The following is a 16,084-nucleotide window of genomic DNA, read 5'->3' as shown; positions in this document are numbered from 1 at the left end:
AAGACTCATTTAAGACCTCTCCAAAATCAGATCTTATCCAGTTAGGACAATAGCCCTAATTTTTCTATTGAAAATGAAAATGTCTCTCCTATGAAGTCATATCTTTGTTCTCTTGAGGTTCCTAGAACCTCTGCTCAAGACCACAGCCTTTCCAATCCACTAAACAGTAATCTTGGATTCTTAAAGATAGCCAGACTTTGTCTCCAGGTTGAAATTTGGGTGCATCCCTCCGTTTCTTGACGGCTTGCCCTATGATGTAAGAAGAGGCGAACTTCTGAATCTGTAGAAAGTAGCACTGGAAGACAAGGATGCTGGCCATAGACTATATGAAAGGTAGTTCCCCGGAAGAGCCGCCAGAGTGGTTATTATAAGCAAGCTTGGCCCATGACAGCAGAGGGACCCAATCATCTTGACGAGTTACCAGAAAGTGGCGAAGATACTTGCCCAGAATCTGGTTTACCTGTTCCGTCTGGCCGTTGGATTGAGGATGGTAGGCCGAAAACAGATCCAGTTTTAGGACTCTGTTGTGCGTTCGGCTCGGCGTCCATAGCAACCAGAATGCTTATGTTTTTGCTATACTCAGCTCTGCTGCTCCTGGTTGTAGCAGTGTCCAGTGTTGCACTCCACCTGCTTATCAGCACTAGGTGTTTGCGATGACAGTGATTTGACTGACAACTGACTCGCCCAGTTAGCTGTCAGTATCTGGGCTGGGCTGGGCCTTCTAGTCCTATAAGTCTTTCACTTTGTCTCAATTTCTCTGCCTGTGATAGCGCCTAGTTTCTAGTGCCTTGATCTAGGGTTTCTGACCTGACAATTCTGTATGTTTTTTGACCTTTGGCTTTTTTTTTACCTTGACTTCTCTCCCGGACTCCGATTTTGTACTTTTGCTCCCGCACGTTGGTGACTTGGAACGCTGACCTTTCTATTATTGTGTGAGTTTGTCTTGTCTTGTTTTGTGTTTCCTTTTGCTGCAGTATAGGGAACGCCACCCAGTTGTCCGCAACTGCTTAGGGCTGTTGTGGCAAGTAGGTAGGGCCAGCTGGGGCGGGTGTCAGTTCTAGGGCTGCACTCATCTTTGTCATCCCAGACCCCCCCCCCCCACCTGACATCCAGCTTGATTTGGAACTGGACACAGAGAGCTCGGCAAAATTTGGAGGGAAATTGAACTCCCCTGTCTGAGACAATATGGGTTGACATGCAGTGTCCCAGAACATGCAGACTACTACTCCTATTATGTCCATTTCTCTTGCTGTGTCGATGCCTGTTCTGGTAAGTGTTTGCACTGCAACTGCTGCTGGTTTTCCCCTAGTATTCTCTGGTAATGTGCATTCTCATGTGTATTCTCATGTATTCCTGTGTATTATTGCATTGTACAGTGGTATGCAAGGCTGTTGATCACGTGACCTGTAACCATGGTTCCTCCAATGGCCGACTAGCTCTGGCCAGGAGCAACCATGTGACCTCCCACTTCCTCCTAACAAGTTAGTCTTCCCCTTGCTGCTGAGCAAGGAGGTTGTGTGTGTCGTCCCTCTCCTTCCTCAGAGGAGTTGTGGATCGAGTGCTCTGCTGTATTCAAGTCTTCGGCTGTATCTGCCTGTTCAAGTGACCGGATTCTCCTCTCTTATCTGGGTGTCATTCCGTTATCTCTCCTCATCGCTGCAAGGATTCACAGCAAGTATTATTCTCAAGCTAATCCACCCAGCAACGCTATATCTCTCATACTCCTACTCCCATCATCCGGCACGTATTCTCACAGCCTATGCAGCACCACTCCTGCCTTATTTGTCAAAGCCTGCTATATACCCGGTTGCATCCGGACAGAACTGTTGCTACTAGTTACCTCATCTATAATAAAACCGCTGTTACTGAACCCTGGCATTGGTGTCCACTAACTGGTGCCCTGACTAGGTGCAGCGAAGAATCGCATGCCCATCATCACCCGCAGATTCCACAGACCGGCCTTACAGCTGTGCTGCCCTCAGGCCTATACCGTGACAAGTATAACCCCTGCAGCTGCCCCGGTCATTGCCCGCTCATAACACCAGCACTGCGGAAGTGGCCCCCAGGGGCCAGGGCATCGCATTTTTGGCGTCACGAACAGGATACAGACTGTGTTGTGCCAACTGTTAGTGCCCCCAGAACTGTACTGAAACCCCCTAGAGACTTGGGCGTTGGAAAACCAGAAGAGCATCACCAGATATTCAAAGTGTTTGTCCCAGATGTTGAATTCAGTCTTCCATTCATCAACCCTCATGAATTCGGATGAGGTTATACACGTCCCGGAAATCCAGTTCAGGGAATATCTTGGCACCCCAGATCTAATAAAAAAGCTCTGAAATGAGTGGGAGCGGATAGTGGTTCTTCATGGTGATCTTATTCAGGCCCCTGTAGTCAATACAGGGCCTCAGGGATCCATCCCTTTTCTCCATGAAAAAGAAACCTGCTGACATCACCTCCATCTCAAGCTGTGAGAGTGGAGTAAACTCTGCCACGAGTCAGTGAGGCAGTCATATGGTTGGTGTGGTGGAAGAGTCTCTGCCTGATTCTTACAGAAGACATTTGCAAAGTCATGATAGGGTGCAGGCAAAGCCGAGGGTATAGGACCAGTTGGCTAAAAGAGTAGAGGCTGCCACTAGACTAGGTGATCTGAAGTTTCCCAGCCGGATGGGACACTCCTTCAGCTGGTGCCCTTTTGTCCCCCAGTAGACACACAGACCCAGGTTACAATAACAAGTCTTTTCCTCTGCGGATAAATGAGCTTTCTCAACCTGCATGGCCTCTTTTCATGGTGGCACGGATTTAGGCTAGACAGGGTGTTGAAAAGTTGGAACTCAAAAAGAGCAGGAAGATTCCTGCTGCTGACGAAATTCCTGCTGTGGTTCAGTGGAACTGCCACTAGAATGGTGAGCGGAAGAGTGCTTGCAAAGTTCTGGACCATCTGGAACGACTGTTCCTGGCTAGCCCCTTTGTGGGCAGCCTCTGCAGTTGCGGCTGGGTGCATGTACTGACTCACTGCTCCAGTTAGCGTCCCCATTTTTGCAACTGTGGTCCCCAGAAGTCAGACCCCTTGTGATCAGACACTTATCTCTTATTCTCTTGAGAGGGGATATGTTTTTATCCCTGGAATTCCCCTTTAATTTCAAGGAAATAGTTATAGACAGACATCCAGTAGACTTAGGTTGGCTTGACAGTCAGATGCTTATGTCACTCCCAGAGCTAGCCACACACTTCAAAAAGCTATCTGCCCCCAACTATTCCTTCTGATCGTCTCATAGACATGTATGCACACTTCTAGTTGTGAATTATCTCCCCCCAGAAGATAAAGATTCTATAAGGATGGAGTGTCCTGAAATACAGTCCAAATCTTCTCTTCCCTGATGTTTGTCAGGAGAATCCTATACATCTTATATAGTTAATCTGTCCAGATGAAATCATTGGGTTTGGCTAACATCAATTTAATGTGTGTGGCCAGCTTTATTATAAACCTTGCAGTATATGGTCATATCAGTGTTTAGGTTACCACTCTTCTCTTACTTGTTGGGGCCTCCTCTGCTGCAAATGGGGAACTGATAGGGTGATATTTATAAGAGGAGATTTTATCTTTTCCAAAGGATGCCGAGTCCATCATTGGTTGTCTCTGCAAAATAATAAAAAAGGACAACTAGATCTATTTTTTTTCTATTGCTTATGTATATCTTATTAAAGCATTCAATAGCAATGTATAGGATCTGTGTATAAAAACTTAGTGGGCTATTTACTTTGACTAGCAGGACATTTTCTACTAAGCATTTGTTACAAAGATATTGCCAACTTCAGATAACTGGCAGGTATAAAGCAAAAGCATTCAGCAACTATAAGGAGCCTTACAAGGGGTAACTAGGGCTTTGAAATTGACAACAATTCATTAATTATAGACCAGTGGGGATCCATATCATAGCACCATTGCATAGCATGTATTAAAGGGCCATAGTGCTCATGCATCCGCTCATACTTTAAATGCTAGGTATTAGCACTGTGTCACATCAGACAAAGCAGCAATATATCGCACAGCTGCTATGATAAGCCATCAGTTTTAAATCCTCACGCAGCTCCAAGAGGAAAAATCTCTGTCTCTTCTTTATGACTTGTTCCCTGTTTATAGTCTGTTTCTGGTTTTGGCTGCAAAAACCTGTCAGGTATCTATGTGCATAGAATATCTTGCAAACTTTGAATGGTGAATGATTGTGGGTTGATTTGCCACCTGTGCTTGATAAACCCTCCATTATTTACTCTTATATTATGAATAGAGATGAGCGAACCGGGTTTGGGTTCGAGTCGATCCGAACTCAAACGTTCGGTATTTGATTAGCGGGGGCTGCTGAACTTGGATAAAGCTTTAAGGTTGTCTGGAAAACATGGATACAGCCAATGACTATATCCATGATTACCACATAGCCTTAGGGCTTTATCTAAGTTCAGCAGCCACCGCTAATTAAATGCCGAAAGTTCGGGTTCGGATCGACTCTAGCATGCTCGAGGTTCGCTCATCTCTAATTATGAACTCTATGGCCCAAATTTAACATTGTATATTTTAGGGCATCTTGTGGACAAACTTTAGCACACATCCATTTCATGCATTTTATAAAGTTCAACCCTCGTTTCCAACCAACCCGCCTGATTTTTTTCTTTTTTTTTTTTTTGTTCTCGGTAACAATCAGGATTCCACTCTATTTCTTCGCTTGCAAAGTTAACTGTGGTGCACATTTTTGATACACATTATACAACCAATAAAAAGTTGTAAATAACATCCCAGCCTTATCTACAATCTGTGTCAAATGTATTAAAGGACTAGTGCCAAAATAATATATGAGGTAAAATGAACGGCAAGCGAATCAGACAAAAATTAATGAAAATGAAAACGAACATGGTAAAAGTAGACCTATAAGCTATATGGGTATTTGCACTAGTAGTATCCTGTCTTGCTCCCCATAAGGCATAGCTATAATCCTCTTCATTGTGAACTAAACTATTGATATTACCTGTGGTGAAAGGTAGTCACTTAGCATTGATGCGTGAAATGTGGCAGCTCTTTGTGTTATATTTCCAAAATGTGGAACCAATAATGTTCTCCTTGAACCTGTAAAGATAAATCAAACAATTTATACAGCCAATATATTACCACGTCTATCAGAAAAGCACCAGTAATGGGATCACATTTTAATCCGCACTTAAAGGGGAACTCCGGATAAGAAAAACTTGTTTTCTATTAAAAGTACATTAAAACTTATATAGATGTGTCTATACAATGTATTATTGTATCTGTACGGTTCTGCCACACTGGTACACTGGCCCCTGTGCAAATCCACATTGTCTCCTGCTCCTTCTGCTATGCCCCCTTAGGAGACAACTCTTCCATGCCTCTGTCTTACATTGTGTGTGTTTGCTGAGATCAGGCTGAAGATGCAGACAGGGGGCAGGGCGTGATGGAGGCTTGGCTGGATAACCCAATCCTCTGAGTGATCCATCATCTCTGACCAGCCGGAAGCAGGTGCAGCACTAATTTTACAGTTTGTGTGGGTGATGGACTGTGATGATAAGCTGAGGGAAAGCATTGCATTCTGGGAAATGCTAAACCAGGAAGGACAGAAACACAATACAGAGAAACCCCCCCCCCCTACCCCAAACAAATGGATTTTTGGTAGTTTCAAAACTGGGATAGGCAGGTGAGTAATACTTTATGCTTCTGCAGAAGTTTCATTTTTTTTAACCTCTACCTGGAGTTCCTCTTTAATACGCTGCTCTGCTATATTCTTAAAGGGAAAATCTATGATGGCCTATCCACAGAATAGAAATAATGTTAGAAATGTTACTTGAAACCAAGCTAATCACAGAGTGTTGGGATCCAGAGCAATCAGCAATTAGCTGTAATCTATGCAGAAACTTGGTAGTACGTATTCAACTTCCCTGCAGCATTACCTGGTTGTCCAAAAAGATAGACACCTGAATAAATGATGTACGGTAGTTAGGAATGCCATCCTGTGTGTGGCATGTTGCCATGAGGAGAAGTCCAGAGAAAATGAAAAATCCAGTGCAGGCAAGGGGGGTGTGGGAACATAATAAAGAATCTGCAGCACATCAAAAGTTTTCTCTCACCCTCCGGGCTCCAGTTTCGTCACAACCCGGGGGAAGTGCCTGCTCAGCCAGTCAGTGACTGTAGCAGTGTCCTAATCCCAGCCACTGATTGGCTGAGCAGACATTCCTAAGCCTGGGTCATGACATTGCAGGAGTGGGAGCTTCAGGAGGCCAACGGGGGTCCATGAGTGGTACTGCATCACTTTGGGGGATGTGTACGGATAGATTCTTTATTATGTTCCTGCACCCTGCCAGCACTGCATTTTTGGTTTTCGCCTTGCATCATCATGGGACATGCAACATTCTCCCCTTGCTATTGATCAATTTATGTGGCTTAAATTTTGTGTGATCCCCTGAAGAATTTCCTAACAGGAGGAAGGATGCAGCCACTGTGCTATAGGGAAACTAGGGACCCTAGGGTAAGAGTGGTGGAGTTGCCCTTATTAGGGCAGGTGCTCTGTCTAGAGGGACATCGGCATTGGGGGTATATTAGAGTAGGGACTGGTTGCCCCGATATTAACACATTATTCATCACCTCCCCAGCTGTTCAGGAACTATACCAGAAGACTCTATTCCTCAGCAGTGGAACCAAATCCTTGCAAGAGATAGCCTGGGATGAAGGTTATGTATACCCCACACATTTACCCTTAAAGACGTTTCTTCATCATTAACAAGTGAGTGGTAGGATTGTTTCAACTCATTTTACTCCTAGTATTGTTTTGGGCTTTGGACATAACTATTTAGGAATATTGGGGAATATTTATTGAATTGAATTGGCTCAGTTGCCCCTAGCAACCAATCAGATTCCACCTTTGATTTTCAAAGAATCTGTGAGGAATTAAAAGTGGAATCTGATTGGTTGCTGGGGGCAATTAAGACATCCAACTTCTCCAGATGCCAGGGGTCAAATGCAGAGCATTCAGGTTTGGAGTGATGTTGCTGAACCCAATTTTTTCACAAGAACGCTTAAAACTAGTCACAAGTAAAATGCTGATTTTTGGTTAAGATCATATGGTTCAGATCATATGTGCCCAAAAATGGTACCCATGGAGTCGCTACACAAGAGCTGTCATACAGGTCATGTGATGAAAAAAATAAAATGTTATTGGTCTTTGTGTGCAGTTAAACAAAACCAAAATTATTTTGTGTTTTTAGGTTGGATCATTAAAAATGCCATAATTGCCACATGGCAGTTGAAAATGTTGGTCCCTTCAAAAATAATCTGGGTGTAATGGTGGAGGAGAATGAGGAAAAGGCCAATCTACTAAAAACATCCTTCTCTACCATATTCACAGAAGAAAATCCTATAATGGATGACATGAGTAGGGCCGATGTAAATCATTCCATAAATCTCAACTGCCTAACACAACAAGAAGTGCTGCGCACCCTAAAAATCATATAAATCACTGGGCCCAGAAGAGATTCATTTCAGAGTTTTGCAGGAACTGAGTACTGTGTTAGACAGATCCTTATTCCTAATATTTAAAGATTTTAATATGACAGGGATTGTTCAATAAGACTGTCTCATATATTGCCAATATTGGTGCCGATATTTAACAGGGAATCAAAAAGTGATCCTGGAAACTATAGGCCTCTAAGTCTAACATCTGTTGTGGGTAACGTATTCGAGGGTTTCTAAAAGATGTTATACTGGAGTATCCTAATGAAAGTACCCTAATAACACGTCACCAGTATGGACTTATGAGGGATCAGTCTTGTCAGCCTTATCTGATTAGCTTCTATGAGGAGCTCAGTAATAGACTGGACCTGGTGGAGGCTGTGGACATTGTGTATCTGGACTTTTCAAAGGCATTTGATACTGTGCCACATGAAAGGTTGGTCTATAAAATGAGGATAGTGGGAAAATATATGTAAATGGCTGAGTTATAGGAAACAGAAAATAGTTATTGATAGAACATACTCAGATTGGGTCACAGTTATAAGTTGGATACCACAGGGGTCAGTTTTAGGTCCAGTTCTTTTTAATATGTTTTTAATGACCTTATAGAGTGTTTACAGAGTAGAATTTCCATTTTTGCAGATGACTCTAAACTGGTAACGTAATAACCAGAGAGCATGATAATATGATATTACAGAGGGATTTGGAGAAGCTTGAGGCTTGGGCAGAGAAATGGCAAATTAAGTTTAATGGGGATAAATGTCAGCTTATCCACTTAGGCCGTAGAAATAATGAGTATGTTTATGTGCCAAGTAATAAAACACTGGGTAAAAGACTTTGGGGTATTGGTGGATAGTAAATTCAACTTTAATGACCAGTGCCAGGCAGTGGCAGCCAAGGATAATAAATCATGGGATGCACCAAAAGAGGCATAGATGCTAAACATAAGAACATAGGTTTTACTATAGTTTAGACTTTATGGACTCTTGCCTTTTTTTAACCTTATTAACAATGTAATTATGTAACACTGTGGCAAGATGTTAGTTTGGAGTCAATAGATAAATATATAACACCATATCATCACACTGTAGTGGAGTTTTAAGCTCTGGCTATGTTTTTTTTTTGTTTCAGAAATAGTGACATTTTTCCTCCCACAGACTTCCAAAAGGGAAGGGTCGCAAAAAACAATGCCATGCCCATATTCATGTTGGCCTTTTTTCTAATGCCCCCCCCCCCCCCGTCTTTAATAGGAATCCTTCAGAATAAAAAAATCACCAAATAAAAAAACCCTATACTAATTAATACACTACACACTAGACTAAACTGTCTGCAAAAAATCCCACCAAAATGCAGGAAAAACTTCTAGCAGATATTCGTTACTTTTTTATTTTATTTTTGGCCATGCAAAATTTGTGTCTGATGAAAGCCTTAGGCTATGTTCATATGACTTTTTTCTGGCAGTTGTTTAATACTTAAAACAATGGCCATTGTTTTGAATATCGAATAACGTCAGTGGTTTAGCATGTTTCAGTGCCAATCATTGCAATGATGGCCACTGGAACATTAGTCTGGTTCAGGTGGGCTGATTGCGCTTTTAACTAAAAAGTCTATTGAATTTAATAGTAAAGACGGTGAAAGGACAGTGTAAAAAGAAAAACTGTGTGAATAGCTAAAAAATTTACTTTCATTGTTTGCAAAAGACTTCCACAAACAATGGTCGTTATCGTTATGTTGAAGTCCATACAAACAACGCCTGTCATTTAATACACTGTGCGCATTGGATGGCCGTCATTCCATTGACTTCAGTGCATTGGGGTCAATTAAAATGCGGTATTAAAGGACGTGATTTAAAAAAAAAACCGACGCCTTTACTCTTTTTTTACTCAGTATAAACATAGCCTTAGGCAAATAACGGCCGTTGTTTGCACAAATATGGCAGTTTTTAAGAAATACGGCTGTGTTTTTTACGTAGTGTGAACATAGCCATAAAAAAATGTATCACCATTATGGCTATGTTCACACTGCGTATGTTTCCGGCCGTAGTTCGTACACCGCCATACGGACGGATGAGTACGAACATACGCCCGTAGTACAGTTATGCTTCCCTAGCTTGTTTCAAAGCGATCTGAGGCAGGTCATTTACTTGGAAATCTTCGCCCAGCCCCGTAAACCACACAGAACCTTTTGGATCGAAAAATCAAGTTCAATTTGGCTGAAATAAGTACTCCGTACGGGACCGCATGGAAATCCACGGCCGTGAGTTTCAACATTTCCGTCCTCAAACAATGGTCTTGATTATTTTTCACGGCGCCGTATACGATCCGGTCGTAAGCTCACACGTAGTGTGCATTGTGCGGGCGTATATCGTATACTTTCAAGCGAACGCATCAACCTCAAAACTACGTCCGTATATTCGGGGTTCGCACTACGGTCGGAAACATACGCAGTGTGAACATAGCCTATAATTGTGAAAACCCACAGAATAAAGATGTCACTTTTATAGCATGGAGAATGCTGTTTAAGGGTAGCTTCACACGTACCGAATACGCAGCAGATTTCATGCGTAATCCGCTGTGGATCCTATAGTATGAAGCTGAATTGGTCCCATACACGCAGCGGATCCACTGCGTGTATGGTACCTGGCCCCTTTAACTGCCACCCGCGGCCCGAGCATACATTACCTGCTCAGCGTCACGGCTGTGTGTGACGCTCCCGTCACCCCTCGCTCCCCTTTGGGAGCATCACACACAGCTGCTGCGCCAAGCAGGTAGTATATGCTTGGGGCCGGGGCTGCTGGTGGGTGGCTGACTGGGGGGGGGTAAAATCTGCAGCGGATTTCGAAGCAAACTCGCAGCGTGAATTCCACTGAGGATCTGGTACGTGTAAAGCTACCCTTAGGCTATGTTCACACAAGTAAACAAAGGCCGATATTTGACACTCAAAGCAACGGCAGTTGTTTTAAATGACGATTGCATTGCACTCAATGAACAACAGCCAGAAATAATTGACATTATCATTATTTTGACGGCCGTAGCAAACAACAGCCATGGTTCACTAGATTGTGTGAAACAGTGGCCATTATTTGCATTTACTTCAGTGCAAATCATTGCATTATAAAAAGAACGGACATTGTTTAAATTGACATTCTTTTCATAACAAGTATGTTGTGTGCACATAGCTTAAAACCAAAACCAAAAAAAACAAACAAAACAATCCCGAAAAGCTATGAATGTATCCTTCATCAGAAAAAAAATGTCTACATTTCAGGAAACATTCTGGGTCTACCTTCATCACCTGAAAGCTGTATGTCTCTTCTTATTTTTTCTTCCCGTCTCCACTTAGCTCTCCTGTTTGAAAACCAAATCTTTAAAAGAGGGTGAAAATTAACATCAGTATTAGGCTATGTTCACATACCGTAAAATATGGTCGTACTTTAAAAATAACAATGCTCTTCATTGAAGTCAAAGGGCAATTGGTCAACAGGGCACACACTGTATAGAATAACAGATATCATTGATTACGAACATCCAAAAAATGAACATGCTTACCTGCTATTGGAAAATACATCTGTTCACTTTTTTTTTTTTTACTCAAAATTACAGTCATAGTTACATAGTTACATAGTTAATACGGTTGAAAAAAGACACATGTCCATCAAGTTCAACCAAGGAGGGGATGGATACAGGGAAGGGGGAGGGGTGATAGGTTCTATACAGTCAGTTAGCTTTTTTTTTTCTACCTAGCCTTATGTTTACACAATGAGGCGAGCAAGCAATGAAACAGAGCATTAAAATGGATATAAAACACCGCCATATTTTGAATCTCACGTACGTATGAAAAAATGCATGTGCTTGTACAAAATGTATGTATTTTTAGGCTATGTTCACACTACGTGAACACCCGGCCGGGTCATGGAACGGCCGGTCTCAGCCCGAATCATCACGGCCGGTACTTAAGTACCGGCCGGGTGATATTTCCGGCCGTGGAGCTCTGATGCGGGCGCATCAGCGCGCATCCACATCAGAGCTTCCCATAGCCCACTGTGTGAACTGAATTCCGGCCGCAGAAAACTGACATGTCAGTTTTTTCCGGCGCCGCCGGAGTGTGTACGATATGTGTACGCTCCGGCCGGGATCCCATTGAAAATAAGGCTATGTTCCACCCCTCAAAACTACGGCCGTAGTTCTGCGGCGAGATCTACGGCCGTAGTTTTACGTAGTGTGAACATAGTCAGTCTTACTATGTTTGCACAGTCAGGTGTTTTTCTATAGACTTCAACGCATCATTGGGTTAAAAATGTGGCCACATTTCTACCAATTTTACTGCTGTATTTTGCTTTTATTTTACAGTTAACTGCTTATTGTCTAGGTTACTGACCACTACTCTGCTCTAAAAGGCTTGTGGAATAGAGCTGAAACGTTGCACTTTCTTATGCAAACTGGCACAAAAAAGTAAGAGCAATTTATTCTGTAGGTGCCGTCCTTCACTTGCTTCCCTTGGATATGTTTAAAATATGGGTCATAACCCAAAAGGACTGTGCATCTCGTATTGTGGTACCGCAAATCCAACCCCCTTATAATTATATCTATCTAGATTTTTTTTTTGCATATTCTGTATACTATACAGTATATCTACACTATTGGAAGAGTTTTTGATCAGGGTGTTTTTTTTTTTTTGTTTGGCCTATTTCTGCACTTTCACTAATAGCATGAACGAAAAAAGAATGAAAAGATACAGCTCACCGGTGGATGAGAAACAACAGCAGCAGGTTGGGTGCAAGGGAGGATGCTCGAACTTCAAGGCGCTGGCCAGACGCCGTAAGCAGGACTTCAGCAGGAGAGGAGAGTGTGGAAGTCGGCACTCCTAGGCGTAGTAGATTAAAATATAACTTTTATTCGTGCATTTAAAATCCCATGGTGGGCATGACAGGACCTACGCGTTTCGCGCAACTGCACTTAATCATGGTCTACTACGTCTAGGAGTGCCGACACACTCTCCTCTCCTGCTGAAGACTAACTTTCACTAATAGACAGGTTTATCAACTTATTAAGTTAATGGCCTTTATATTTTTAGAGCTGAAAGCTCTTTTGTTTCAGAAATTGAAAATTTTAATTTTGTTTCAATGTTTTTTGTTTGTTTTTTTCAAGTCTCAAGCTCATATCTAAATCACTCACCACAGTTTTTTTTTAGTTTTTACATTAGGAAATACACCACCCTTTGTGTGGAGTTTGCAACATCTGTGGAAAAGTTGCATGTTGTTAATTTACCTTTACAAGATACCCATGCAACTAAGCAGTTGCACAAAATTTAACAACTTTTTCCCGGCAATCGGTCTATATCATTGATAAATTCTACCCTATATCTCCGTATTTGTTAGGGTCCTATTACACCAACAGATTATCTGACAAACTTTTTTGAGCCAAAGCCAGGATCGGCAGAGAACAGGTCATAAAGGAAAGACTGAAATTTCTCCTCTTTTCAAATCCGAATCAGTCTGACCACAGCTTTTAGCAATGAGCGGTCAACAATGAAAAAGGATAGGGCGGCATATCAAGAGGCAAGTTTGCTAAATAAATGTATTTGCAAAAATATTTAAATTGATGAACCTTATGCTGCGTTTACACGGAACGATTATCGTGCGAATTTGCACGATAACGGTCGAATTCGAACGATAATCGTACGTGTAAATGCAGCGAACGATCGAACGACGAGCGAGAAATCGTTCATTTTGATCTTTGAACATGTTCTTAAATCGTCGTTCGCAAAAAATTTGCAGATTGTTCCGTGTAAACAGTCGTTTATCGATTTTACCTATGTGCGAGATAGACTTAAGCGATCGCAAAACGAATTCTCCGTACTATATATCGTTTCGTCTAAACGCTGATCGTTATAAAAAAAAAAAAGTTACTTCGAAATCGTTAATTGTACGATCGGGCGAATTATCGTTTCGTGTAAACGCAGCATTACAATTTTACCTGTATTAGTTGAGATAGGAATACCCCTTTAGGCTATGTTCCCACACCATAAAATAAAAAAATATACGGATGTTATTTTCAGTATGAGACTATGTTCCCACACAGTATTTTGGTAAGTATTCTGCAAACAAAACCAGGAGTGGATTGAAAACACAGAAAGGCTATGATCACACACTGTTGAAATTGAGTGGATGGCCGCCATTTAATGGCAAATAATTTTCGTTATTTTAAAACAAGGGCCATTGTTCTGAAATAACAGCCATTATTTGTCGTTGTATGATGGCCATCCACTCAATTACAACAGTGTGTGAACATAGCCTTTCTGTGTTTTCAATCCGCTCCTGGTTTTGGTTGCAAAATACTGAGCAAAAATACTGTGTGGAAACATAGCCTAATAAAGCACTCTATTGAAGTCAATGGAAAAATGGCCATAAAGAATAACATCTGTAATTGAGCATGGCCATTTTCAACATGCTCAGTATTTACAACCTGCTTTCGCAAAATACAGACATTTTTTTTTCATCTGTTCACACATTGTTTAAATGCCACTCAAAATTACAACCATATTTTGATATTTATTTTTTACTGTGTATAAATATAGCCTTAAAAGGGGTACTCTGACCGGGACCCCTTTCTCCGCAATGCTTGGGGAGCGGGTGGGTAAAAACAAGAACATCCACTTACCTCTTTAGTCCCACAGTGTCTAGACACTACTTGGTCTTGAGATTGAATGTGAAATGTGATGTGGCAGCCCGCTCAGCCATTGAGCGTCTATAGTGGTGTCCCACCTCTGCCACTGAATGGCTGTGTGTGCCTGCCACTTCACGTCTAAAATCCTGCCTTAAGACCAGGTCACACATTGCAGAGCCCATGCTGACAATTTTGGTTCTAATACTGTAAACAAAGCAAAGCCTTAGGCCGGATACACACATTTCGTAGGTATAGTCTGTGCACAGATTTTATGCTAAGAACTAAACTTTGGAACTCATAAATCCTTATTCATTATGATGCATTAAGCTCCTAAACAGTTAAAGCGAGACTGTATCTACCAACCCACCCCACCAAACCACTATTATCATCCATTTGGAGAGAGTAAATACTTATCAGTTGTGTCTTTTAAAATGTGCTCAGTGCCATGGTTAGAGCAAAAAATTATCTTAATCTGCTGCGCTGTGATATACTATTAGCTAGAGTGTCTGTGCCCCAGGTCTGCGACACCTCTCCTTTCTTCTTCCCCATCATCCTCATCATTAGGAACACCCCCAAGCAGGATTTCTATTTGTCACTTGTCCAAACAGTGCACAAGTGCCATAGCCACACAGGTGCACTGTTTAGATGAGCAATGAATAGAAATCCTGCCTGAGGGCATTCCTAATGACGAGGAGGGTGGGGAGGAGGAAAAGAGAGGCGTTGCAGACCCGTGGCACAGAAACTATAGGCCACGACAGTATGACAGTGTTGTAGATTAAAAGCTGACACAGAAATGTGGACAGTGTACATCGGACGGGGATGGGGGGGGGTCTTATACAAGAAAACATAGAGCTTGATGTGGACAGAGCCTTGTTTGTATGCAGTCGTGTTTTCTTGTGGGTTTTTTTTTTTCTTTTTTTTATAACTAGTCCAATTTCTACTCTTTTTGCTTACTCTGCTTAGTCTGCTTAGTGTTCACACAATGCAGGATTGCTACTTTTTTTCCCAAAATTGTCCCCAAAAAATTTTATTAAATTTTCATTGCAATTTTGCAAATCATGGTAAAAAATAACACCATATGACAGGGATTTGCTTAATCACAGTAAACTAGTGCCATTTTTGCTGGGATTTAGGAAACATCTTGACAAAAATGCAGGGAAAACATTGTAAAATCGCATGGCGTGAACACAGCCTTATAAGCTAAAATTAGATTTCTTATTGATTAACCTTTCATTCAGAAAGATGTGAACTTGTCTCTGTTTTGCATTTTATATATATATGTTAAAACCTCGGTTCCCAAACACCTCGGAGTTCGAACAATTCGGTGTTCGAACTCAGTAAAGACGAACGGCGTGCTGAAGAAGCATACAGGAAGCGCTTCGGGCCGGTGGGGGGATGCGGAGAGCAGGTCAGAGTGGACAGGGAGCAGTGCGAGGCAGGAGCGTTCCCCACAGTTAGAGGCAGGAGCGGGAGGCTATTTAAACTTGCCGCCAAGCTCCTGCTCCTCTAAGCTGCCGGGGACACCCTGAAAAGAAGTGGGGAATCCCATCATTATGATGGGATTCCCCACTTCTTTACAGGGTGTCCTCCACAGCTGAGAGGAGCAGGAGCTTGGCGGCAAGTTTAAATAGCTCGGTTCTCGAACTGCTCGGTTCTGGAACAGCCTTCCAGAACCGATTATGTTCGAGAACCGAGGTACCACTGTATACGCCATTCACAGGGCAACAAAAAGAACATTTTTATTTTCTGGGTCACTACAATTACAGCAATACCAAATGTATATATGTTTTTTGGTTTTTTTTACTAGTCTTGCACAATACAAACACTTTTTATTAAAAAGAATAAGAAGTCTACAGTCCAAGACCTGTAACGTTATTATTTTTTTCTTAACAGAGACGGGTGAAAAAAC

The 16,084-nt window shown here is 42.0% G+C and overlaps 1 protein-coding gene across 1 annotated transcript in view; it reads right to left on the bottom strand.

Annotated features, from left to right (window-relative positions):
- Nucleotides 1-16,084, bottom strand: part of PAX4 (paired box 4) — a 59,855-nt gene that overhangs the window by 1,723 nt on the left and 42,048 nt on the right. The window contains exons 6-8 of the mRNA XM_069957924.1: nucleotides 10,805-10,874; nucleotides 5,019-5,116; nucleotides 3,535-3,637 (exon numbers count right to left, since the gene is read on the bottom strand). Of these exons, the coding sequence (XP_069814025.1) occupies nucleotides 3,535-3,637; nucleotides 5,019-5,116; nucleotides 10,805-10,874 (271 nt within the window). The remainder of the gene's footprint in view (nucleotides 1-3,534; nucleotides 3,638-5,018; nucleotides 5,117-10,804; nucleotides 10,875-16,084) is intronic.

Source organism: Dendropsophus ebraccatus, chromosome 1 (assembly GCF_027789765.1).
Source record: "Dendropsophus ebraccatus isolate aDenEbr1 chromosome 1, aDenEbr1.pat, whole genome shotgun sequence".
Lineage (NCBI taxonomy): Eukaryota > Metazoa > Chordata > Amphibia > Anura > Hylidae > Dendropsophus > Dendropsophus ebraccatus.
This window is presented reverse-complemented; position numbering and strand designations above follow the sequence as displayed.